Genomic DNA, 25,954 nt, shown 5'->3' with positions numbered 1-25,954 from the left:
TAAACTCCAGACTGTAATCTTCTCTGTCTTTTCCTCCGTTACTGTTTCCATCGAAAAAACAATTTGTAATATGTTATACTGAGAAAGCTCAGCCCAAAATGCAAAGAACTCCTTTTTCAAAAAGAGTAAAAAATAACTTGATACTTCCAGCAGAACAGTTACAGAATACCCAGTGACTTTAGAGATACAGGATGTTACAGGAAAGTGTTAAAAATTAATTCTCAAACTTACTGAAACTTTACTGGCTTTACCTTATCTGCATTCCTTTTCTACACGAGCACATGTCCTTGCGGAGGAAGAGACTGTTGAGGGTGATGGCTCCAATCAGAAAGAAAAGCTGCTTCACTGCCTGCTTTAGAAGCTCAGAGTCCAAGCCATTCTGGCACATAGTACTATAAAAATAGCTGAGCTGTTGCAGGATAGAGGTCATTGTGTAGCTATCAGTGTCGTCTATACTAGAAGAACGTTTACGGAACCCTGTAGGTTTCAAGCCAGAAATTCCTTGAAGACTTTCATATTCCAGCATGCCTGGTACTGAAACACAACAGAAAATAACTGGTAAGACCAAGACTCCTAAGGCTACTTTCAGTTAACCTAATTATGGAACAAAGCCTACTTTGAGGATATTTCAAAAGTTAAAATGATACAAGAAAAACAAGATACTGACAAAGGCTTCTGGAGCACACAAATTTTAAAAAGCCTCTTTGTTTTTTGTAGAATGTTCATCAGTTTCAGAGCATGATCCCACACCAGAAAAAGTCTTTCCTGTGGGAAAACACCATTCAGGAGAATTTATATATGCAGAAAACCACATGCAGGTACACATGCATATAAATCAACGGGAGAAGGAAGTCTGTCCCCCCCTTTGCCTCCATACTTCACAAACGACATTTAACTCTGGTTGGATTGCTGCTGTCTTACCAATCATGGGCTGAATGTTGTTCTCCATTACAATAATGAATTGGTGATAGATACGAATAGCCAAATCACTGAGAATCTGTCTGTATTCCGAGAGATCAAAATGCTTCAAACAGTTTTTATTCTGATGTGGAGTGTTAGACTTCATAAATTCCTACAAGTTGTAAATATAATTATTAGAAATCACATAACATAATTATAAATCATGTTACTACAGTGTAATGTATGTATTAGGGTAACTCATTCCACCTTTAGCTGAACACAGCCTCAAAATGAGCCAAAGCTAGAGCTAATTTCAACGGATGCTTCCAGTTCTGCGCTTCCTGTACTTAATTTTCCAGTTTATGTTGACATTTACTCTGTTCCTAAAGCCTGCTAAAGCCCCAAGCACATGCATAGATTTCAATGAATTTCAGAGCAGTTCCTGGATCACTTAAGGAGAAAGCAAACTCCTCCTGGCCCACTCCCTCCAAAAAAAAAAAAAAAAAAAAAAAGCCAGAACGCAGTTATTTAAACTATGTTGGAAAAAAATAAATTACAGTTTGTTGGTGCAAAGGGATCTAATTTGGGGACTTTACATTAGGAAAGTTCTGACTTCAAAAGTCGACACTGAATCCCAACCTGTGCGAGGTCTTGAATGTTCATTAGAAATATAGAGTAAAACTCTAAATTCTGCATTCAGACCCTTCCTACTGTTGCAACTAAATTATAAAAGACTATTATTAATTAAGTTTAAATGTTTTCAATTCTTCACTGCTCTTGTGGGTATCGATATGACCACAAGAGGGAGCATTGTTGTTTAGACAGTACACAGTTACTGTGATGCTTAAGGCTTTACAGTACCTCTTTGCTTTAATCTTGAAGACTATATTCTTAGGTGTCTGTGCAATTTCAGTTCAGTACCTAAGTTTATAAAACCTAGCAAAAAAATACAGTAATAGTTTTCATTTGAAAAAATTTTTTAAAATTGTGAATCTCAGGATAAAACTTAAACAAACAAGTGAAATAAGGAATTTTATTGTTTTGCTCCTTTCCTGAGGTTTTCATCTGTAACCTTATTTTGGTAGAGTACATGTCTGAATGGTCACAATTACAAAATCATAAAACTGTTTTTCACATATATATGTAGCTGGATCTCTGAAATCCAGCTCACATCAAACTCCTGTGGAAGAGTTCAAATTAAGTAGCAGTTTCCATGTCATGTCTTTCATTTACTTCAGCACTTTAATGCTTCCTTGACTTCACTTAATCCATTAGTTCTACACTGTCTTATTATTTGTGTACAACACGTAACACCACTGCAGAGCAATGTGAATATGTAAATATTTAGAAGGGACAGTGGTGAGCTTTTTAATTCCAGTTAAAGTCTGTCAAAGGTAAAGTAACGAAATTATTTGATTAAATCAATCCTACCTCTTCCCCGCTATACTGCTTCAAACAGTTAAGAAAATAATATGCATTGGAAAGCCAAAAGGACAACATCTCAAAGTCTTCTGAATGATCCTGAAAATAATAAGTAAAGCAATCTTATAATGGTATTGTCTCACAAAGTTAATTTAATTAACTAAAGTCCATTACAGAATTGGTATAACAGAGACTATTTATAGCAGAAGGAGCAACATGCCAGCTGAACAAATCATGCTGGTTTTCAGGCTAACACACACACAGCAGAGATCTTCTATCTGATAAACATTGTTTAAGTCTTCTTATATGACAGACCAGCTAAATAAATTAGCCTGAACCAAACAGTTTTACACATTGCTATGCATAGTGTCGCAGCGCACTGGAGGCCTTCCTGCAAAAACCTGTGAACAACACCTGTACACACCAATGAAACCAAACTACACATAAACACAATTCTAACTATGTGTAAGGATGTTTTATTTTTGTTAGCTAAGTAAACACAAGCTTTTCTAATGGATAAACTGTGGTACGGATTTGTCTGTGAACAAACTACAGGCATTCTCTATACAACAAATTCAACTGCATCAACCACAGTCCATTCCTGCCTGTGCTATAAAGCATGCCTGGTGTTTGATTGCATTATAAAACCATAATAAAGCGTTCACATAGCTCAATTTGTTATGCAGGTAGGACAACAGGCTAATAACTCTTGTTTGTAACTTGATTTTGTAAGCTGGCTGGCAACTAATGCTGCAGTACCAAATGACATGTCAAAAAAACCATTACACTAGTAGAACAGCAGTGTAAAAACCTCTGAAAATTCCAATACCTGCCCGCTGCCAGACATACTAACTTTTAATTTCTGTCCATCCGACTTTTAAGAGTGCTGAAAGCACAGGCGCACTTCACCGAATTACCTACTCGTGGTAAAATGTAAATGATTTTGCCAACAAGCTCTTCAGATAAAAGTAATTTATGTTAATGCATTCTGTGAGTTCTGTATTCAGCACAGTAGAACCTTACCTGGAGGCTTTACTACTACAAACTTCAAAAAGAGTGTCACTAATGATTATTACTCTATTATAGGAATACTAGCAAATGAAAGTGTCAGCATTCCTCAGGTACTATGCACGTATCTTGTAAACCATACATTAAAAATCAAAACGTACAGTACGATACAGCCAAACATAAATCATACCTTAACAACTTGTTTGATACCATCAATGGTGACATTCATGAAAGATTTCAGCATGTCAGCATCATTCAGATAATCTGCATAGCGCACACACATGAACAGAATGTGAGCTGGAAGGCCAGGTATCATGTTAACTACAACTCCACGTGGCTTTAAATCTGCATAAAGGAGACTTGTCAGGTTTATTATGTAAAAATTAACAATCCAACACATCATTCTGAAAAAAAACAAGCACTGTGGGGTTCATTTCCTCAGTGACCAGTCACTTGATAACTGATTTAATGATCGATTTCTTGTTACTCAAAACTTCTGTAACAGTATTGTTCATATAAGAGTATTCATTTTATTAATTAAGCTTTCCAGAGAGGCAGACAAGGATTGTAACAAATTCTAAGGTCCAGCATGGGCTATGCTAGACAGGACAACTTCAAAAAGCAACCTGCATTTAACTAGCCACTGGAGGCCCCACTAAATTCTGGCATTGCTTCATTTTGTTCAAAAAAATATAAACATTCACAAGGCTGGAGGAGGCGAGAAGAAAAGGAAGATGTTGTTAACAACGGTACTAACGTACATAGAAAATTTGTCACGTTTACTATTAATTGTAAGCTAAAGCAAAAAGCTGTTGTAAAAGAACTCAGTGGAAGGACAAAATTCCTCTACAAGAGAAACATGAAAGTACAGTTCCTTTCAGTGAAGGGAATGATATGGAAAGGACAGACAGGAGACTAATCCATCACACAGGGAGATAAGCCCACTGACTTACAGATTTAGTAGATGACCAGGAAGAAAGTAAATTCAAGTCCCTGATGTGCTCTTGAGATTTATAGCTTTATAAGTGAATAAATAAGAAAGATAATAGAGTCAGCATTATGTAGTCAGATAAATGATTTTCACACTTCTGTACTGAAATGTCTGGCAGCAGAAACAGAGCAGTATAGAGCCTCCAAGTTGTATTGGTGGTAAGAGAGTGGGGGAAAAGGAAGCTTTGAACATAAGTGAAATATGGTGCCTTGTAGTTTTTGCTGTAGTGTTCTACACACAATAATGTTGACTACTGATAAAATCGAAAGTGTTACTAAAATACCGAGGATCAGATTTTGAATGATCCTTTCTTCATCCTCTTTTTTGTACTCCATCATTCCGATGTACTCTTTGGACAAAGTTGGCACGTGAGCTTCAACTGCCAAACACAAAAGCACTGTTATTTGCAGGTAAACAGCTAAGGTAATGTTCATGTTAGAACAAACTATTGAAGAAAAGCGGTTTTCTCTGTAATAAACACAGCATGGGCTCTGTTCACAATAATGTTCTTAGGTTACACTTCCAAGCATTATAAATTAAGTAACATTTATATTATTCATGTGAATAGTTTCACTGGATTCAGTGGAATTACTTGCATTAAGACAAATAAACAGCAACAATACATCTCTACATTAGTCACCTTTGCAACGTTTTTAGGAGTATTTTATAGTGAATAATTACTTGCTACAGAAGAGCTTTGTGCAAAGTAACTCCACAGCAGGAACCATCTGTCATTTGAAGGCTAATGGGAGGAGTTACTCATCTGATGCAAAACTAACATTCTGTTGGCTCAGAGACAGTTTGTGTGAGGGTATGTATTAACTTTTGTTGACAGAACCTTATTCCTCTGGCTTAATCTTTATTGTATAGTCTAGGCCCATATCTAGGCCTATTATTTAGCTGGGGAAAAAAAAAAAATACAGGAAAGGGCTTTTATGTCATTTCAGTTGATGGCTCCCCTGGCACTTTTTTCTGAGGTTTTAAATTTCTAACCCTGCCCAAACCCCTAGCTTTTTTTTTTTTTTTTAAAATATCCTTTCCTTCAAAAACACACATGTTCAAAGATATTAAAAACCCCACCCATATAACAGTATCTTACCTTTTTCAATAGTCTTGGTAAGAGTTTTGATCTGATCCTCCAATTTTTTTATTATTCTATCTTTCACGTCTAGTTTTTCTTCAAGATCCTGTAATAATCAAAGTCAGTGGGTTCAGAGCAACTACAGTTTAAAAATATCTTCTACTGCTACGTGTTATTGCCACAATTAAAGAGCACTATGTGATGTGCTTTTACTTATATCTGGTGGAAGAAGCATGAAACCTTCCTATCTTTTTTTCTCTCCCAATGAACTGAGAAAACATCCTGTCCATACCACGACATCATGATTTCTTTTTTTTTTACCCTGCATTTCAGGTAGTTTCTTAATGACGATTTCATTTCCTCACCATGTTTTCCACTGTCAGTCGAGTTGTCTCCTGCTTTATCTTGCTTTGCAATTCATCCTGGATTTCATCTTGCATCAAACCATTGCTCAGTCCCTCAGATTCACGGGTTGTGACTTTCAGTCTCTCTTTTTCTTTTTTGTCTACGTCATTCCAGGCCTCATTAGTTCTAAAAGTAGATAGATAAGAAGGTCTGTATTTTATTCATCTTTCATTAAAGCATATCCGTATCATACGTGTCCATTACTTACTGACTGTACACAAGCCTGTAAGGCTAATCTAACACTGAATGTGGTACTTTAAGTACCACTTAAGAGAGTTTAAGTGACTTTGTTACTGCAACTTATAGCAACTACATTTCTTACATTTAAAGAAAAAAAAAATACATTTACCGTCTTTGCGTTCTATCCCCTTCTAGCTCGTATTGCAGCCGATTAGACATCTCTTTCATTTTTTTTCAGTAATAATTAGCAACAAAGCCCAAAACAAAAGAAAAACAATAAAATCAATTTTTCTTTCTGTTCTGTACCAGTATTCAGTAAATGTCTTCTTACACTCGTAATTTTGTTTCATCTAACAAAATCAAATTACATGCCAGATAATATAGCAGAGAAATATCTGACTACTCCACACCACAAAGAAGATATTGAGAACTTTCAAACAATCAAATTTAGCAAGAACTCTTCCCTCTGGCTCCCACTATGACTTCTTCAACAACCTCTGAAGTCCACCTCATAGAGTATGCCTTAAGTTCCAAAACATTTTTACTTTTTAGGATTGTTTCCAAACCATAGAACTGAATGATCTCAAAAAGGTAAAAAAAGATTAAAAAAGTGCACATACTTGCATGTATTTTAGTAATAACAGAGATATAAACTATAGAACATGGTTTTTTTTGTTGTGTTCCTTACATTTCACTAGCAAGAAAGTAATTAATAAGGCAATGAAGTTATCATGAAATATTGCTTCAGCTTTTAAAAATTCAAATATAGGGAAGTCATCTTAAACAACAGAAAGACTAGGAACCATACAAGTACTTTACCTTTCAACTTCACAGCCTGTTCTTGAAGACGGTTTTCAAGATCTAATTTTTGATTTTCAAGTTCAGAAATTTGCTGTCTAAGATCTGGGATAACCTTTTAGAGAAAAAGATTTGTGTATTTCAGCACAGTCCTTCTTTTCAGATGTCTGCAATAGTTCCTATGACCAGAAGACCTTCAATTGCAAATAGTCAAAGATGGGGAAGAGACTGTGGAGCAGTACTGCTACCTGCTTGCCTGACTTAACTTTTCTGGAGGCATCTGCTGCTGCTGCCACTCTTAAAAACAAAACAGTGAGCTAACAAAATGTTTGGACTGCCCCAGTACTACCATTCTTCTGTTCTAGTTTAAAGGAAATGACACTGTGGCTTTAATATCCTTAGCTCAATTAATACTGGGAAAAAAAAAACCTCAATATGTTATAAAAGCATTTTTAAAAATAACATTATAAGTAAATTTTCTTCGTATTTTCAATTATAGTAACTTTGTTTTGAAAATATTTCTTTAGTTATTTTTCACTCAGCAGAAAAAAAATATGGCTGGGACAGAGTTAATTTTCTTCCTAGTAGCTGGTACAGTGCTGCATTTTGGATTTAGTATGAGAATAATGTTGATAACACACTGATGTTTTAGTTGTTGCGAAGCAGTGCTTATCCTAAGCCAAGGATTTTTCAGTTTCCCAGGCTCTGCCAGTGAGCAGGTGTACAAGAAGCTGTGAGGGAGCCTGGCCAGGACAGCTGACCCCAACTAGCCAAAGGGATATTCCATACCATAAAACATCATGCTCAGTATATAAATGGTATATCAATTCTTATCTCAACCCACGAGTTTCACTTTTTCTCCGACTCTTCTCCCCATCCCACTGAGGGGCAGGGAGGAGTGAGCAAGTGGCTACGTGGTGTTTAGTTGCTGGCTGGGGTTAAACCACAACAACGGTATATGCTGTCTTCTGGAGGAAGAGCACTGCCTTGTGTGAAGATAGGTTTTACACAGTAGTAGTAATTAGACTCAAGCCTTGCCTGCGATTTGTTAGCAACCTGACATGCTTAGCTGCCCTCTGGTGGGGAGAGCCTCGGAACTGCACAAATCTCTGAGCACCACCAATCCCACCGGCGTTTGGTGTTTTACTGTTAATTCACTGAACTTGTCAACCTGAGAGACAGAAAGAGCTTTAAAGAGGGTTCTGAAAAAAAATATGCTTATTTCTATTCTATGACGACACGAAAAGAATGAAGTAACTAAATTCTCAACTTGAATGCCTCAGTCTAATGAAAACTGAGGTTGGCTGACGTGGGTTGACCCCATCTGGCCCAGCACCCACAGAGATGCTCACTCCCACCCCCACCCCGCACCCCAGCACAACAGGGAAGAGAGCAGGAAGAGCATAAGTGAGAAAACATCTGGGTTAAGATAAAGTCAAGATAAAGCCAAACACCCCCTTTCTTCTTCCTCTACCTCAGTTTTCCTATGTGAGCATGACATTACATGGAAGGGGACAACCTGGTCAGCTCAGGTCGGCTGGCTGGGCTGTGTGCCCTCCCAGCTTCTTGCCCAGCCCCAGTTTAACTTGCTGAGGTGGGGCAGAGTAGGAAAAAGAGAAAAGCCTTGACTGTGCAAGCTCTGTTCAGCCACAGCCAAAACCCTGTTATCAATACTGTTTTACCCACAAATCCAAAACACAGCACCGTACAGACTGCTACAAAGAAAGTTTACTCCATCCCAGACAGACCCAGAACACGCTTTTAATACTGACCCATAGAAAGTGACAGTATCACAAAACTGCTTTTGATTAAGTCTGAAATACTGAAAGGCCATATTTGTTCAAGCCTTGAGATTTCAAGGACATGACTGAGGGCTTTGTGCCACAAACACATTGGATTGTATTGCTAAGTAACAAAAACACACTTTGCTTGGTCTGACACCTTGATCTTACCAGGTTTTCTGAAGTTAGCCTGCTAACTTCAAGTCGAATACCATCATTTATGTCATTTTCCTCTCGAAATAATTTTTGTAGATGATTAATATCTTGGCTAAGATGTTCAACTTTAAAGTTCAAACCTTCAATCTCCTTTTCATATATTTCTTTCTGAGACTGGAAATGACTTTCCAATACTCTATTAAAAAAAGGGAGAAAGAACATGGCAGATGCAGTACGACCTTGATAGAATGGGTCAAGTTTAATACAAAGTGAAAACAAAGTACCGTGGTTAACACACAGAGATTCCATTACATCACCTGTGCATTAAAGGAGTTGAAAGTTATGCATGATTATCTCAGAGGAAACACATTTCCCCAGCTGACACATACACACTTATCTCACTGACTTACTAGAAGTCTGTTAAACTGATTTTAAGCTGCTCAGCCAGTCATATAATGCAGTGTTTGTTCATTTCTTAAACAGATATTCAGTATTGTACTGTCAAATTAGTTACTGATCTGTTTATTTTCTAGATCACATCTTGGAGTTATAAAAACACTGAAGAACTCAACTAACCTTGTAGCTTTTTTCAAGCCCTCGTAAGCAAACCACAGTTCCCCATCCTCATTTAAGTGTTCCAAATCCTCCGTAGAGAGTCTAGAATACAAGGCAGTATGATTAGTGTGCAGGTGAACAAAAGCTTTTTTTCTTAAGCTTTTTTCAAGAGATCTCAGAACAAAATTACCTGCTCCTTACGTCTTCAAAATCATAACTTTCGAGAAGCTGTTTTGTAACTTCTGACATCTTTTCTGGAAAAAACAAAGTTTATTACATAAATAATTTTCTCTGCACATTTCAAATTAAGTTTGATTATAAAAATCAAACCAAACTCTTCCTAAATCTACAAGGTTCTTTCCTAGTAACTCAGTAAATATATCTGATTTAGTACTAGAATGTGATGAGGTACTTGGCTCTGCTTCGGGACATGTAAGGTGCACCAGATAGGCATACCACCAACATTTGTTTTTTTCTAAACAGATCAAACTTTCAATGCAAAGTTACATCTTTCTGTTCTGAATCTGGACAACTGCTAGAGCTGTATAGATGATTTGTCATCTAGTGCTAGGTTACTACATTAAATGCTGCAGATACAGGCTTGCTCTATGACATTGTTAGCACTGAACAAAGTGCACAACAGCAGTGCATCTTATTAAGTACCTTTTCCCAAAGACAACCCAACTCAGCAAGTTATTTAAGTGTATTTGACATTTATGGGACCTAAGGTTAAAGACAGGACTAATGAAAGCTAGATAATATATTATTTACATAGTCTTGGGTCTCTACAAGCTACTTGTTAAACTGTGAGTGAAGTTTAAATTATTAGTATTGATTTTTGAACACAGAGGAGAAATGTCTGAAATCAAGAGTTTTTTCAGATCTCAGTATTCAATGATCACTTTGTAAAACTCACCTGTTGGGGTTTTTTTTCCCCTTGTGAGTAAAGGTATGAATAGAATGAAATCATTATGGGATGGGAAAGAGAACTTGGGTATTTGTCAAAGCTAACATGGAAGAAATCAATTTAAACTGACCTCATTCATACTGTACCTGGGAATTTCTCTGAATTATCTAGTAAGTGAATTATCTTACCCCTCAGTTCTCGTTTCTGCGAGTGGGCCTGCTTTTCAACATCCAATTTTTGTGTCTGCAGCAGTTCAATTTCTTTTTGCAACTCGGGTATTTTCTGAATCAGACAAAAATTATAGACTGAGACAAGGAGTGAATGACAAGGGATGAGTATCGGTTAAATCATAAAGATAATTATAATTAAGAACAAGTTCACATGGTAAAAGGCTTAAAATGTGTTGTGCCTAACGTCTCTGGTTCTCAGCCATCAGAGCAGAACAGTAGTGTGAGGTAGTGAAAACATACGTGTTTGTGTCATGGAACTGACCTGGAGGCAAAAACCAGGACTTTACACATCAGTACTTTTTTCAGGTTTAGTTTATAAACTACATTTATGAAAAATCCCCTGAGAAACTAATTACTTCCTTGGAAAAAGGAAGAAAAAAAAAGAACCATGCATTTAAATGTCCAAATATTCAGACACAATTACTCTTCAAAACATGCACTTTTTTCTGTGAGCAGTAACTTACTCGTATACTACATGAAAACAGTGCAACATCGTGGTGTATCAAATACAGCTTATTAACTACAACTTCTTCTAAAAATTCACTGGAGACAAAAAAATTAGTGAAGATAATCTATAAATAAAACACCCACATCCTCTACTTGCTTTATCTAGCAAAGACTCCAAAATGAAATGCGTCATATTTTACCTGTGCTTGTTTTGTAAGTTGTCCTACTTCCATTTTCAAGCCATCCTGCATGACAATTTCTTGCTGAATTTGATGTTGTAGCTGAGTTTTTTCTTCTTTCAGAATCTTAATTTCTTCCTTGAGCATTTCAATCTCCTTTTCATAGTCCTGCTTCTGATTTTGGAAATTTTTCTCAAGTATCCTAAACAAAACAGCAAAAAGGTGGTTTTATTTTCCTACATTTGTAATTGAGAGAGTGGGCTCTGGTTTTATTTGAAGGACATGTTTCATTGAAGGAAATGTAAATTAACCATAATTACCTGAAAATGCTATCCTACATCCTCAGAATCAATCTACAACTTGGATGATAATGGGATGGGAATGTCCCTGGATTTCCCTACATCTAATGCCCATACTGGGACTGAATTCAAGGCAAAACTTAGTTTTTACCACTTAAAGGCTAATTCTCTAACTCCCTCAGAGTTAGCCTAGCTGAGCAGCCTACCACGACATTTATGGCCACAGTCAGCACTGAAGGACACAGCAACAGAAAGCCCTGTGGTGTTCTCACTAAAACACTGCAAGAAGTTTTCTATTTTCTACTCGTCCCTGCTGGAATGGACTGGATTCCAACAAAAAATAGCTAATGGGAAAAGTAGAAGAACTAGTTAAGAAGTACTCTTAGTACTGTCTGATGTTATTTGCAGCTGAAATGAGACTGAGCTCAAACACCACACAGCTTCCAACCTTCAGGAACGGTGGCTGATTGAGAACAGGATTTTTTTGGCACCTAAGGTTCTCTGTCTTACACTGGAAAAGTTACTGGGAAATAAACACTTGATCTGAGAAAAGCATGTTGCAAAGCAACAACCATCTATTGCTAAATAACAGGATTTTCAATACTGCAAATAAAATACCAAAGGGAAAAAAAAAAAAGCTTTTCCCCTATATTTTTACCCAAATGTCCTTTACAAACACTGCCTTTTCTTCAAGATTAATCTTTCAATTCTGTCCTTTAACACTCCACAGGAATTCTGACTGGTATGGCCATCAGCTGCCTTTCCAGTCCTGACTGAATTCTGAGGATATCTCCAAAAAAACCATTATGATCAGGGTTGCTTTTCAGTTTTCAGAAAGACACATGAAAAGACAGGAAACTGCAAAAGCAAGAACAGTCTCAAGCCTCTGGTATAATTTCCTGCATGTGACTGACCCAGAAGCATGTGCTTTTCCTCAACTGTCACGAAGTACTTCAGTACTAGCATTAATGTCCAAGAACACTGACATGAGTGATGTGAGCACAATACGTTTACAGCAGGGGAAAGAAAGGCAGGGAAAGAGAAAAAACGAATGCTCCTTCAAAGGAATAAAATTCAGATTCCATACATTCTCTGATTTTCTTCTTTCTGTACATCAATGAAGAGCTGCTTCGTGAGGTCATCCATTTTCTCTGTCAAAAAATATTTCAATATTTCAAAGACCTTCATGCAATTATGTGCATTTATTAAAACAGTATGAGTGCAACGAGAAGTTTTGTTTTAATATGTAATCCTTAACATATTTTAAGGCTGAAATTCCTCTCTTTAGTGCCAAAAGTTATCACAGTACATTTTACAAGTAATGCTGTAGAATAAAAAGGTTCTGAAACACCGAAGTGTTATTTATCTAAAGTATACTTGATCTCAAGTGCTGCCCATGTCCTTTGAAATTAGACTCTTAAAGCAGTATATTAAAGGAACCAAGGATGAAGCAACACTTTGAAGGAAAGTATGTGCATGAGACAGTAAACATAATAGAAGGAGAGCTTTTGCTACCGAAAGAACAAATTTTAATTTAATTATTAAATTAAAAGCATTTTCACTACACAGTCTAAGCAAGAGAAGCTTAGGACCAACTTTTAATTTACTCTTAACTCAGCATTTATGTTGCTTTTATTAGAACAAAAGTAATTTACCTTTGCTGAAAACCTGACTTCACAACTTTACCCCACTGTAACTCCTTTACAACACCTTTAAAACTCTTTTTACTTATTGTACCTTTCATTTCCTCAGTTTTTTCTTGGAGCTTTATTTCTAAGTTCTCTTTCTGTTCTTGTAATTCTTTATTCTGATTCTCAAGTTTTAAGATTTTCTGTACACACAAAAAGTAAGCACAATACACAAATTACAAAGGAGGAAGAAATAGGTCACAGAAGGTCTTACATTTTAACAAGCATATATGGACTCCCTCCCTTCCCCGTCACCCCACCAAAGGTGAATTTACTTAGTAACTCTCAAATCATGCAACTGAAAAAATATTTAAACTAAAAGCACCCAGATGGTAACCAAAATTTACCTGTTCACTGTCCTCTTTATATTTTTTCCCCTTCTCTTCATATGTTTTCTTCTGAGCAGTTAACTTTTCAAGATCTAATTCGAGTTTCTGAATTGTATCCATATCATTCATATGAGTTGAAGCCAGGCTCGTCAATCGTTCCAGCAAACCATGATTTTCTCTACTCTACAATGAGCAAGAAAGGGTAAAAGAAAACAGAAAAATGCACACCTGAAACTGTTTGATAGAACTCTGAAGGAAGCACCTGACCTATTTCTGCTCCCCAGCCCATATCAGTCATGATTATTTCAACTAAGTATTCTTTCCATCAATTAGATTAAAGCTACCATCTTAAAGATTATTTGGCTGATATGGCTCTCAAAAATAAGCTGTAAAATAAACATAATATGGTTCCCAAATTTACTAAAGATGTTGCACCACAGCAGTATCTCACACATCCTTCATCCTAATACACATAACCCCATCCAGAGACTGGACGAACTACTTAAGAAATAGCTAGGAAAAAAAAATAAAATTATTGCAGACACTTTTCATTGGCACAACTAACCCAAAAATATAAGGAAAACCTAGATAATTCTTTCCACATTGCATGTAGGAAGAACACTAGTGGTTTATTAGAGGACCATATCTCTTAAGATATTCTCCTGTCTTGTCAAGCAAAATACGGATATTTTTAATTCACGTAAACCTGTAGTCAACATGAGAGTTATTGATTTTTATATGATATTTATCTGAATAAAGCAGATACAACAAAAAAAAAAGTTAGTACAAATCATAAATTGACTGGTGTCCCTCACCTGCTCTTCTATCTTTTTCTGCAGTTGCTGAACTCTGTATGAAAGCTGGATGTTCAATACAAACCGCCGAATATTCTGAAATCTGCGCCTGGCAAGCCACGCACGGGCATATTTCTGAAGGATCACAGCCTTGTGTTCTTCAAGCATCTTTCAAATAAAATATTAACATCTGTCTGTAATTATCTCTGGCTCAATCAGCATCAATTGCAACATTCTGTGAATCTACATACACTGGTAATGATAATGCTTCTCATGGAAGTATCAAAATACTGGAATACCCACACTGTAGACACATTTGAACCACTGTAGTAACCACACTAAATGATCTGCATCAAGTATAAACCAGACAGAGTTCTTGGTAGCTCAGAGATTAAATCCAAGCTACGGTTTATCAGCATTTTTATAGTAACAATATAAAGATAGAGTAGAAGATATGAGAACTGGACATGCAAAAGGTAAAGTATTAGGGATCACTGCCCTTGTCTCCATCTTTCTTACAGAGCAATAGCTGTTTCCAGTTAGTAAAATAAAATTTTTGATAGGTTGTACCTGCCGATATTTTTTTCTTGCTAGAAATCCTCTTGTGTAAGCCTGAATTGTTACAGCAGCCACATGGATGAGCTGGCAAAGTCTACGGACCAGGTAACCCCGACAGTATTTCTGAATAATTATAGCTGCCCATGTTTGCTTCAGAGTTCTTGCAGTTATAGTTTGCCTTAATTCAAAAGACAATAAAGTTTACTTAGGTCACATTAGATTTCTCATGCTCATTCCCTTGGTCAGTCAAATCACACACAAAGAAAAGAAGATACTGAAAACAGGCATCCACTATCTAAAATACAGCTGCTTCTTTGATTGATGTGAGAGAGAGGATATTATCTGCAATCTTTGAAATCCACTTCACGAGCAATTGTTCTGATGGTCTCTTTCTGAAAATTTTGAAGCCTACATGAAGCCATCTTCCTCTCAGACTGCTCTGTGAATGGCTGGTGCAGTTTCTCTGCTGGATAATTCCTCTTAAGGATTTGTACACACTAATTTGCAGATCCTTGTAAAGTGCTTTTCCTTTTTTGCTACCTGACTTCTTCTCTGGCTCTAAAGCTAAGCAGTTAAGCCCAAGTCAACAAGTTGCATCATTAGCTAAGGACTGACCTTAAGACAGGCCTCTCAGCAATCTGGCAGACAACATTTGAAATCTGCTAGAGCACCTTCTTCATATCAGCTGAATAACTTGAACACTTCCAAGTCCATAATTACAATCAAGTGGAAATACAATCTGAATTGCTCCTTCGTAAAAAGGACCAATTCCAAATTAGTGTTGGGTTTTAGTTTGACCTTCTATATCCCTTCAGGCACACCCTAACAGCAAATTCATTGATCAGCCAGAAGTACCGTACAGCCCGCTGGCCCCGGAAATACTGCTGTATTGTGAGAGCTGCTTCTTTCATGTGAAGGAATTTCTTCCGCTGCAACCAGCCTCGAACACTCTTCTGGATCACGATGCATGCGTGTCTCAGCTTATCTGATCGCAGCTTTTCTAAGTAAGCAACCTGTCCTGCCCTGAAGAAAATTTTTGTTCTCCCAAACTGATATTGGTTATTATCCTGAAAAAGAAAGCAACAGGTATAATTTTGTAGTTTATTAATGTAGACCAGACACCTTCTTCGTTTTATAAATTGTCACTTCAGTCAAGCTCTTCTGAAATGACACGACCTCGCTAAATTAAGAATATCCTCTCTGCCTTCTTTGTAGATAGGAGTATATGGGGAGAAAATCCACTTAGCAGGAAAAGAACCACAGAATTACATCCAAGAATTGCACCCTAAAGATCTCATATTAAAGGGAGTATCTGGACTTACCATCAAGGTCTTGAAAGCAACCTCTTCAGCCCCTCCTACAAGCCTGGTTCCTTGAGCTCAAGGACACATGTCTGGCCTTGAATCAGTTTGCTGTCTGTGCAAGAACTCAAGGGAGAACCTGCTTTTTAGCTCAGGCTCTCACCCTTGGCCTGTGCTGGAGCTATGCTGCAAGTACACCTGTGTTTGGTCTTGTATATCCCTGAGCCTGAACTCAGTCCTGACAAGCTGACTTGAATTGCTGGCTTGGCTTGGACCAGTCTCATCACTACAAACTTGGATGTAAACAAATAGGAGCAACATGCAAAAGAGTACATTTTTAGAACAGTTCTCCAATATACTGCATTCCACCATCAAAAGCCCTCTTGTGTGAGTAAACTTCTAATACTTGACATATGTACACCATTTACCGTTCAATGGTTTATAAATATAGGTAGAATATCTTCCATTTTCTAAGTGAAGATATTAAACACAGAGAGATTAAATCATCTGCCTACAGACTCATCATGACTGTGTCACAACACAAGGTCACTGACTTGCAAGCCTATGGGCAACACAGCAACACAACCTTCCTCATCGGGAAAGTCAGTAATAACAAAAATCTCTTTCCTATTTGAGGAGCAAGATATTACTGCTGGCAAAAGAGACCTTTTATTAATACAGATGCTATTTGAGTGCATACAAACCGACCTGGATCAGCCGCTGCAAAACAATCTTGCAAATCTGCTTCTTATCATTTATGGAGAGTTCCTGCTGGGTCATAAGAATGCTGTAACGGCTGAAAAACTCAATGTAAGTCCACCTGGAAAATTAAAAGTTAGCAAATGCAATGCATTCAAGAGACACCTAAATATTTTTGGACATAGAGGCCCACTGCTATCCCTACCTGGATGGGTAGCTCTGTGCACTAATTCGAATAGTTTCCAGAACACCACATGCTCGCAGCTGTTGAGCAACTCTTTTTGAATCAAACCTAAAAAACCATGCAGAGTTATATTTTACATTTTTACTGGGTTTGGCATGCTATAATATTTAGAACCATTCTACTAGCTGGATTTCTATTTCTGCCTAACAGGATTAAGAGTTCCCTACTTTTTATACAGTGTCCCGCTTAGTTTTTTTAAAAATATGTGATAGGGAGTATCTGAGTTTTAATTCCTCAAAACAAAAGGAAGACTGTATGTATTTCTCTCCTAAGAAAAGACCTGCTTCCTTTTAATATTAACTGCAACAGTTCATATCGGCAAGTGGCAAAGAATAATGCCACTCTCAGTACAAACATACACAGAAATAGATTCCCTCAGCAGTCTATTGGGAAGAAACTCTCTCTAGGTACCTTTAGCACACTGATTATGAATAAACCAGGAGTTATTCATGAATATCTGGGTTCAATATTATCAACATAAGGCATGGAAAGACCCTTTCCAATTCTGGACCAGAGCTCATAGGCCCACAGAGCACTATGCTACAGTGTCAATCCAGTACTAGCTAAGACACCCCATGGCTGACAGATAACTATATTGTTTTTTCACAGACTTATGGTACACTCTTCTGTTTTTATATTATCCAAGCTATTTCCGCCCTCATTGCTATTACAGAGAATAATGAGGTCTCGCTGCAGTGACAGCAAAACATCACTAGTGTCATTTGTAACGTGTTTTGCATGGACAGATTTTGTCTGGCTTCAAGAAAATGAGCTAACACACGTTAAAAATCTGATTTAGAATCAAACTTTGCCTCTTGCCTCCAACTCAGATATGATAAAAGCTTTTATTTCATTTGTCAGTACCCTACCTTCAGGCTGAAAGCTATGTAACTGAAACTAGAATGCTTCCACATGTCTGCCCACAAAACAGATCAACAGCTGCATCAAAGCTAACTCCTACTTGGAAGTCAGTGGTTACCAAGCTGGTCACAGGAATTATGCAGACTATCTAGCATTGTATTATAAGATTAAAATGCTATAAAATTGTGGAGAAAAGCCAAGGCTGTGTTCAACACTGCTCATACCTCTTCTGACTTCTAAAGCTAAGTATTTCTGCAGGCAAAAGGGAAGTTCACAAAGAAAAATGGCAGTGGCTTTTATGCCCTAAATACAAACTGGTGCTAATCCACACTTTACAAGAGTAAACACACCTATACAAAGCATCCATCAACTTAAATCAAAGGTGGACAACCTTTCACCTAAAAGTGTTACGACAAATACACTAATAACCAACTTGAAAAATTTCAGGATAAGAAAGACTTTTTAAGGTATCAGTAACCATTACTGAATTATTATATTTTTGTAAAACAACCTTTTTTTTTTTTTTACCTCAGCTATCTTGAAAGGAAAAATACATTCTGTATGGGAAGTTGTTCAAGAATAAGAATTTAGCTTGCTGACATGTAGCTACTGTAAAATAGAAAAATACTCTTTTAATTTTAAAGGTAATAAACCAACTCAACCACTAACATACTTACTCAAAAGGCAGCTTCTCATCATTTGGCTTTATGCATCGTACATAATGAGGTGTGGTTGCATTGAGTGTCACCATAAGTAAAGATAAGGAACTCCGGAACTAGAAAATATCAGACATAATATTTTTGCTAATGAAACATTTACAGCTAAGTAAAAAGCCAAATCTTAGGTTTTTAAATTATTTGTTAGGTTTTGGCTGGACACTGGGAGATTTTCTTAGGGATTAGATTTTAAATGCAAGAAATTTAAGAGTCCTGCTCTACTTAACAGTCTCCTAGATATAAATTAAACCCACCTACTTATAGGCAGGCCTGGAGCACTGCACCGTGGCTGGCTCTTGCTGTACTGAGAACTGGATAGTCCCCCGTGAAGAGTAACAGAATACAGTATCACAGTCTCAGACTGCCCAGGACACTTCCCCGAAAGGATGTTTATGTAGTACCTTACTGCCAACAGTCATCCGGAGTTGTTTGTTCGGGGACTTGAGAACAGGTCTTGCAGATCTGATGTTTATAGCTGAACCGAAAGGTGAAATGGACACTGGGTTGTCTCGAAAAGAATCTGCACACAGATGAAACTGGAAGTGTGGTGAAAGAACCACAGTTAAATACTTTGCGACTGTAATAACATCCAAATAAAAATTACATTTACCGTAATGTAAAATGCAAACCCCCTCCAATCTTCATGCTTAGGTCAGGTATTGCAAGGCTTGGAATTGGATCTTTAAGCCACAAACAAACAACTGAAGAAACAGTTGCAACAATTCTGAGTCTACTGTGAAGCACTTAGACATCTCACAGACAAAACTCAACAACTGTTGTGTAGGCCTGCAAAAGTTACTTCAATATAAGCAAACACGGACACAAATCCAGAACAGAGTTCAAAATAAGACCACTCGAGGTTGTATTTTCACAATATTTAATTTAAATTAAGAATATGGGGTTTGGTCAGATTAAGTTAGCTTCTTAATAGTACTCCTGAACTCTCAAGGCTGTAGATGTGAAAGGGAAAGGGCCTTCAAGCAGATGGGAAGTGGCAGGCACACACAAGACATCTGATGCTTTCCCTGCCCTGGCATTCTCTTAATCTCTTCTGCAGAATAAACAAAGGCAGCTGTTAATGATAAACTACCTACCAAAGCTACGTGTAATGACTACAGGAAAAAAAAAAAAAAAGTGAATTGTTCAGTTACAAGGATTCCAAAATGCTCTTCAAGGGAGATACTAAGGAAAAAAACCCCTAACATAACTAGCAAAGTAACTGCACATATATGAAAAAGTTGAATACTGTGGTTTTCTATCTTGTATTGACCTTAAAAATACACACTTGTAGAATATTAAAAATTAAGATTAAATTGACTCAACCTATTAACAAAAATGTTACTATTAGAAAAAATATCTTTTAGAGCAGATCTGAATGAATTCCAGTAAAATCAAGTATTCAGAAAATTAATCATTACTGATTGTTCACAAACCTTGCTCTCTTTCAAGATTTCAACCAATACTTCATGTACTGTATCCCTGTTTTTTTCCAGAAATCCTTCACATTTATATTCTACCTGTGCAAACAGGTGAAATCATTAACTTTTCAGCAATACATGAACAGTTAGCAAAACAATAATTTTTACTCTCTAAGCTGTGGTGGCCAGCAGCTGTTTATCAGTCTCAAACACATCAGCTGAAACCCTGTTTTTTCCAGTTTTATTATGGCAAGTGTACATACATGCATACTGCAAATTCAGAAGCAAGACAAACTGTCAGCATCTATTATCAACTGCAATTTCCTTCTGCCTTCAACAGGAATTTATTTCCTCCTCTCTTCATTATTCTACGATTTCAAATCAAAATATCAAAAAAGGAATACTACATTTGAAATGTAAATAACAGACTAAATGCAGACAGACTGCAATCTTAACTTTTACACATTGTATTCTTTTTCTGACTCTTTCTCTTGATGATTTATTTTTATATTCTCAAATTAATTATCTCAAGCATTTCTTATGTTTATATGGCATGTTATGGGCAGCATTACCAATAAGTAAACAGTACTATGTATTGAAGATCAATTTTACAGAAGTTCCAAACAAGTGTGGTTAGTATTTCCTCTGTTTTCTAAGTTCATTTCTTTTGGAAGGAGTAACTGCTAGAAACAGGGTGAAATACTACTGGGTTGTTTACACTCTACCTTATCAGCAAAGTGTTGAATGATGAAAGATGTGTTTGACATCCTTGGCTTTTCAAAGAGTGCGTTTTTATTGACAAAATTATTATACAGCTTTTGAAGCCAGTTTTCATCTGTTCCATGAGGTAGCTGTGAAAATGAGAAGGGCATTCTCTTTAACAAAACTCTTACTAGCAATAAATACTGTCTGATAAAGCATCTTCAGTGAGTTATGAAGCCTGGTAAGAACCAGTTTTTGTCTTTCCAGATGATCCAGTGGCTCCCTGTAGCATTTTCAGAAAGAAGGCCATATCAACCCACAAATCTGCTGACTAGAGTTAATTCTCTGATGAGTCATACAGCATTTTGTCCTAAAAGGATGCTACCTGCAGTCAGGGACAATCTGATCCCTGAGAATGCTAATGAGCAGAAGAACAGATAAGCTAATGAGATAGGGAATATTCCCATATTCCTCCATGGTTTGGATTCCGAGAAGCACGAATTGCCAATATCACCAAAACACCTTTTAGAGACCATTTTAAGAGGGGTCACCTTTCCCTGCTCTGTTCTTCACTGACAAAGCTACCAACAGGTTTGGAAGCCTAAGGGAATTGCAACAGTCAGGAGAGAGCACAGAGAGAAAAACAGTAATATTGAAGAAGAAAAAGCAAAGATGCAGGTTTGGTGCATTCAACAAGAAGAAAGGAAAGGAAGATTGGGTTTTTGTATCAAAATTAGTGATACATGGAATAACTGAGTTGTACAAATGTTAGTGGAAGAGATCCCTGGAATTCCTGCTCAGAGCAAGACTACCACCAACACCAGATCAAGCTGCCACTGAACTCAAATCCAGAAAGTATCCAAGGATGGGGATCCAACTGCACCTCTGCTTAGCCTGGTCTAGTACTACACTGCCCTCACAGTGAAGTAATCTAGTTGCTGGGTTAGCTTCTAGTTTTAGGTTCTTAATTTTATAGAAGAAAAATCCACTAAATGGCTTACAATTAAGACTAACAAATAGAGGCCAAACAATGTTCCTTTTATGAAGAAAATGCTCTACTTCCCATTTAAAAAGGCAAAATACGGATTACAAGCTCAACTTGTAAATATCTATGTAATTTTTTTTTGAGTTCTAAATACAAGAATTTTTAAATTACCAAGCACTCTTCATCCAGAAGTTCTAAAATTCCCATTTTAGCTTCAATAAGGTCAATGACAGGCTGGTTGTCATAGAAGTCTATTAAAGTCCATGGGATATCTTCCTTCATATATTCTTCTTGTTCCAGTTTAAAGACATGCTAGATATGTGAACATTATGAAAATGTAAGGTTACAATTAAGGAAGAAAATAAATACAAGGTGTGCGTGTGAATGCATGTGATTGTATACATAAAACCAAAATATTTATATATTTTGTACTATATTACATGTCTGTCTTGTAAGAAAATAAACTCAGAAATTTTCATTTATGTATACGTGTGTATGTATGTATATATACCAAAAAACCCACATTTTTATCTATTACTGGATAGCCATTATGCATAAATATCCATTACTCAAATACAAAGAGCATTTGCTAATATCCATTATTGATAATCTCAAAACTGAAGCAAAATAAGACAAAGGCTGTAACAAATAAAAGAACGTACCATATTAAATTGCTGCTGCAGTTTTTCATTAGCATAATTGATGCAAAATTGTTCAAAACTGTTCACATCAAATGTTTCAAAGCTGAAACACATGTCAAATCAGAAAAAAAAATCCTTGACATTTAAATACAAACAGCAGTATTCTTTAAGACTTTGGGGTTATCCTAATATTTCTAAGAAAATTAAACAGCCATAAGACTAATGAAGATGGCTAAAGCATTTCAAAGCTTCCCTAGAATTTGATGTTACCAGACAGAGCTAAAAAATCCAAGAGTTAAATCTAAAAGCATTACATCCAGATTTAAATTTAAACCTCATTCACAAAAATGACTAACCTTTATAGTTGCTGAACATTTTCACTACTCTAGATGCTAACGAATTTACACGACTATGACCTTTCAGTAAAACAAACCCCTCCAAATTCATTAGCAGCACAAACTGGAAAAGTTCCTCTTAGCAAATCCAAAGGAATAACTTAAAGTAAATTTGGTTCCAGATGCATTCTTACCCATAAATGTCCAAAACACCAATAAAAGTATGTTGTTTGCCAGGAAACTGCAAAGCTTGGTTAATTCTTTCCACAATAAAGTCAAATAAATGAGAATAGATCTTCTTTGCCAGAGCATCCCTTGCATTAACAGCCTGGGCTCTTGTCATTGGCTTTATTACAGTCTCGGAGGTAGTGATAATCTTTCGGTGGCACATCCATTGTGCCATTTTGTCACAGTTTAAATCCAGAAGTTCACAGAATATACTGAGATGTTTATCTTTCAGCTTTAAAGAAGATAAATAAATATTATAAGATTACATTTCATATTTTAACTGTTGTCTAGACCGTGAAATCCAGCACCACTGACATCAAACTATGACTCTTAATTTTTAGACAGACAAGGGGCTCTGTTCACTTCTTCATCTGCCAAAATAACAGGAAGAGCTAAAGCAAAGAATACCGGATAGAGCTCCTGATGGGGGAGAGTAAAACTTGGGCTGGGTGAGATGCTTTGGATTACGACACTGAATGAAAAAGCTACTTTATTCTAGGTTTAGGTCTCCTTGCCTTTTAGACTTTCACAGTCCGCTGGGTCACTTTCTGAGCACCTTAGACAATGCTCTTGTTTCTGTGTCCTGCAGAGCCCCAAACAGCTTTTCCAACAGCTGTGGCTCAGTTGGATACGAGGTTTTCTTAGGCACATTTTGCCTTTTTTCAGACTTTCTGAACTTGGTCACAAAACAGGATTCACAGAAACATTCCTGTGATTCTATGTAGATGAAGCTGGAAAAAATCTCTCAAGTTTAGAATGCCACATTTAATGCTGCTCATAGCCCCAGATATGAGAAAAACTATTGCTAAAGGACTTTTGGCATAGAATATGAAAGAAAATGTCAGTATCTGAATGAGTTACTTCCTTACACTGATGGATGATCTTTCATCTCCAACAGCTGTTATTTCCACATTGCCTAAGTGTAGGATTGCTGCCAGCATTTTAAAAACATCCATCTGAAAATCCTCCTTCAAACCTAAAAAAAAACAATTCTTGATTATTTTAAATACTCAGAAACAGTACAGTTAATTAAAATAGCACAATGGTGCATTACTTGCTTTGTTGTGCAGCCAAGAATTGTACAGCATCTCTGCAGACTACTATGCAGAGCCTTGGTTCTGCCTACTTTTTGCCTGTCTGATCTGATGAGAGATTAGGCATGAATTTTTGTACCTCCCCAAATGCAGCTCAAGTCTGATTTGGCTTTCACATAGGGGCAAAGAAGCTTCCAATTCCACTTCTGTTACAGCATGTTAGCTTAAGGGCCAAGAAGACTCCAGCCCTTAGCGATTCTGACCATTAACAATGAACACCAATTGCTAACAGACATTTGTTCTTGCCCAGTATTTTTGAAACAGAACAACAGTGCAATGGATAAGGTATGAAGGAAATTATTTTGGTCATTACCACTAACGTTTTGGATATTTCAGAAACTATCTACCTTTGTCCATTTGGGAAGAAAGCTGTATTTTTAAATCTATTGAAAAGGTATCCTCAAGAATTTACCCAGTAAGGCAAATGTCTTCTGAGTCTCCACCATATTTGTTCTGTCATCGACTCCTTCTATTACTGTGCTGCCACCCATTCTTGTGTAGTTAAATTCTTCTGCACTTCCTATAGATAAGAAGAAAAAGTTGTAATGCTGAAAAATTTGGGACTGATGTAACACCAGAAAAAAGATGCCGTCAGATGACAGGTCTGCAGCAATGAGCTGGAGGGGCTGTTTTTCTGAGAGAAATCCATACGCCTCACTCAGTCAAGCTGACACAAATCAGTATTCATAATTCCTGGCAATCTTAATACTTGATTTAATAAACAGGAATGAAGACTGAGTAAACACATACCTAAGGTGTGCCTCTCCCAGGTGGCATTAAAGCTTCTCTGTAGATAAATGAACCAAGCCCCTAAACTGTCATTATGGCATCTGTCACTACTGAAAGTGTTAGAATAAAATTTTCAAAGACACATAGGTACTTGCTCATGAACTATTCAAGTTACTAAGGATTTGCTACCAAGTTCAATTCAAACAGGATTAATAGCTAAGTGACATAAAAATGCAAGTCCCATTGTAAATCTGGGAGATTTATGCTATAAAGCACTTAACATCCCAGCATTTGAAAATCCAATCTTTTAAATACTGCACTGCAAAAATGAAGAGTAGCTTATTTTCTTGAGACCTACCCAATTTAAGATGCTTAAATTCAGGTTGCATAGCAGATGCACACAACTGATAAAATATATGGTAGTTTCTTTCATTCTCTGACTGTAAATTAAAGCAAAGAATACCATTACAGAAAGAAAAAAAACAACCAACACACAAACCCAAAAAGCAACAAACAGAACCACATTCACTATTCAACACTACTGTAAAGAGATACTTGAAGGCTAAATTCTGCTGCAACACGGTTTAGCAAAGAAATTGCCCAATATAAAATGGCACATCCAAAGACTTCAACAAGAGCTCTGAAAGTGATAAATTCAAGTCTACTTTATTTCCATTACCAATATGCTGAGTTCTTTCCCCAAGGCTGTTACTTTAATAATTTCTTCAGCTTAAACAACCATCTACTGATAAGAACTGACAGAACAACTGCGTAGCAGTGCCAGCTGAAACACTGCCCTGTGGTAACTCAGAAAACTCTCTAACTATTTCCAAACCATCCTTCAGGCAGGAGATATACAGAAGCAATTTTCATGGTACTTAGAAAGTTAAAATATTACTAAAAAGGAAAACTTTGTGAAAACAGTTTTATAAAATTAAAGGCTTTCTTTAGTAGATTGTCACAATTATGCTCTGATGCTGTAATGAGTCGTATGCAGTAAGGCCCAGCCTTACAAATTTTGAGCCAGTTTTTAACCAAGACTCTCTCTGCCCTGTATACACTGTTCTTCTCCAGACCAAATTGGCCCATGTTACTATTGTGATGGAAAGTCACAGATTTCTCAAATACTTCTTGCACTTATCTCAGGGAATTGTCCCCAAGATATATCCTCTACTTAACATAAGGGAGAACATGGAACAAATTAGTTTCTTATTATAAATGAGATTAGCTCCTATTAAAAAAGAAATCAAATGCTGCTTAGACATAGTATTCAGAACTTCACATAACATTTTC

General features: G+C 36.7%; 1 protein-coding gene across 4 annotated transcripts in view; it reads right to left on the bottom strand.

Moving 5' to 3' along the window:
* Nucleotides 1-25,954, bottom strand: part of MYO5C (myosin VC) — a 35,519-nt gene that overhangs the window by 3,441 nt on the left and 6,124 nt on the right. The window contains exons 7-38 of one of the 4 annotated variants that reach the window (XM_074917359.1): nucleotides 25,020-25,101; nucleotides 24,345-24,452; nucleotides 23,708-23,814; nucleotides 22,805-23,070; nucleotides 22,297-22,378; nucleotides 21,806-21,946; nucleotides 20,673-20,798; nucleotides 19,963-20,046; nucleotides 18,931-19,065; nucleotides 18,491-18,588; nucleotides 16,914-17,000; nucleotides 16,718-16,829; nucleotides 15,564-15,775; nucleotides 14,721-14,886; nucleotides 14,172-14,318; nucleotides 13,375-13,539; nucleotides 13,077-13,170; nucleotides 12,427-12,490; nucleotides 11,062-11,242; nucleotides 10,373-10,466; nucleotides 9,468-9,531; nucleotides 9,299-9,379; nucleotides 8,738-8,918; nucleotides 6,806-6,900; nucleotides 6,157-6,219; nucleotides 5,768-5,933; nucleotides 5,421-5,508; nucleotides 4,605-4,700; nucleotides 3,521-3,675; nucleotides 2,332-2,421; nucleotides 922-1,072; nucleotides 252-534 (exon numbers count right to left, since the gene is read on the bottom strand). In XM_074917359.1, the coding sequence (XP_074773460.1) occupies nucleotides 252-534; nucleotides 922-1,072; nucleotides 2,332-2,421; nucleotides 3,521-3,675; nucleotides 4,605-4,700; nucleotides 5,421-5,508; nucleotides 5,768-5,933; nucleotides 6,157-6,219; nucleotides 6,806-6,900; nucleotides 8,738-8,918; nucleotides 9,299-9,379; nucleotides 9,468-9,531; nucleotides 10,373-10,466; nucleotides 11,062-11,242; nucleotides 12,427-12,490; nucleotides 13,077-13,170; nucleotides 13,375-13,539; nucleotides 14,172-14,318; nucleotides 14,721-14,886; nucleotides 15,564-15,775; nucleotides 16,718-16,829; nucleotides 16,914-17,000; nucleotides 18,491-18,588; nucleotides 18,931-19,065; nucleotides 19,963-20,046; nucleotides 20,673-20,798; nucleotides 21,806-21,946; nucleotides 22,297-22,378; nucleotides 22,805-23,070; nucleotides 23,708-23,814; nucleotides 24,345-24,452; nucleotides 25,020-25,101 (4,064 nt within the window). The remainder of the gene's footprint in view (nucleotides 1-251; nucleotides 535-921; nucleotides 1,073-2,331; nucleotides 2,422-3,520; nucleotides 3,676-4,604; nucleotides 4,701-5,420; nucleotides 5,509-5,767; nucleotides 5,934-6,156; nucleotides 6,220-6,805; nucleotides 6,901-8,737; nucleotides 8,919-9,298; nucleotides 9,380-9,467; nucleotides 9,532-10,372; nucleotides 10,467-11,061; nucleotides 11,243-12,426; nucleotides 12,491-13,076; nucleotides 13,171-13,374; nucleotides 13,540-14,171; nucleotides 14,319-14,720; nucleotides 14,887-15,563; nucleotides 15,776-16,717; nucleotides 16,830-16,913; nucleotides 17,001-18,490; nucleotides 18,589-18,930; nucleotides 19,066-19,962; nucleotides 20,047-20,672; nucleotides 20,799-21,805; nucleotides 21,947-22,296; nucleotides 22,379-22,804; nucleotides 23,071-23,707; nucleotides 23,815-24,344; nucleotides 24,453-25,019; nucleotides 25,102-25,954) is intronic. The other 3 variants (XM_074917358.1, XM_074917360.1, XM_074917361.1) reach the window with 3 other exon arrangements.

This window comes from Athene noctua, chromosome 13, assembly GCF_965140245.1.
Source record: "Athene noctua chromosome 13, bAthNoc1.hap1.1, whole genome shotgun sequence".
Taxonomy (NCBI): domain Eukaryota; kingdom Metazoa; phylum Chordata; class Aves; order Strigiformes; family Strigidae; genus Athene; species Athene noctua.
Note: the sequence above shows the minus strand (reverse complement) of the source record. Positions and strands in the feature narration are given on the sequence as shown.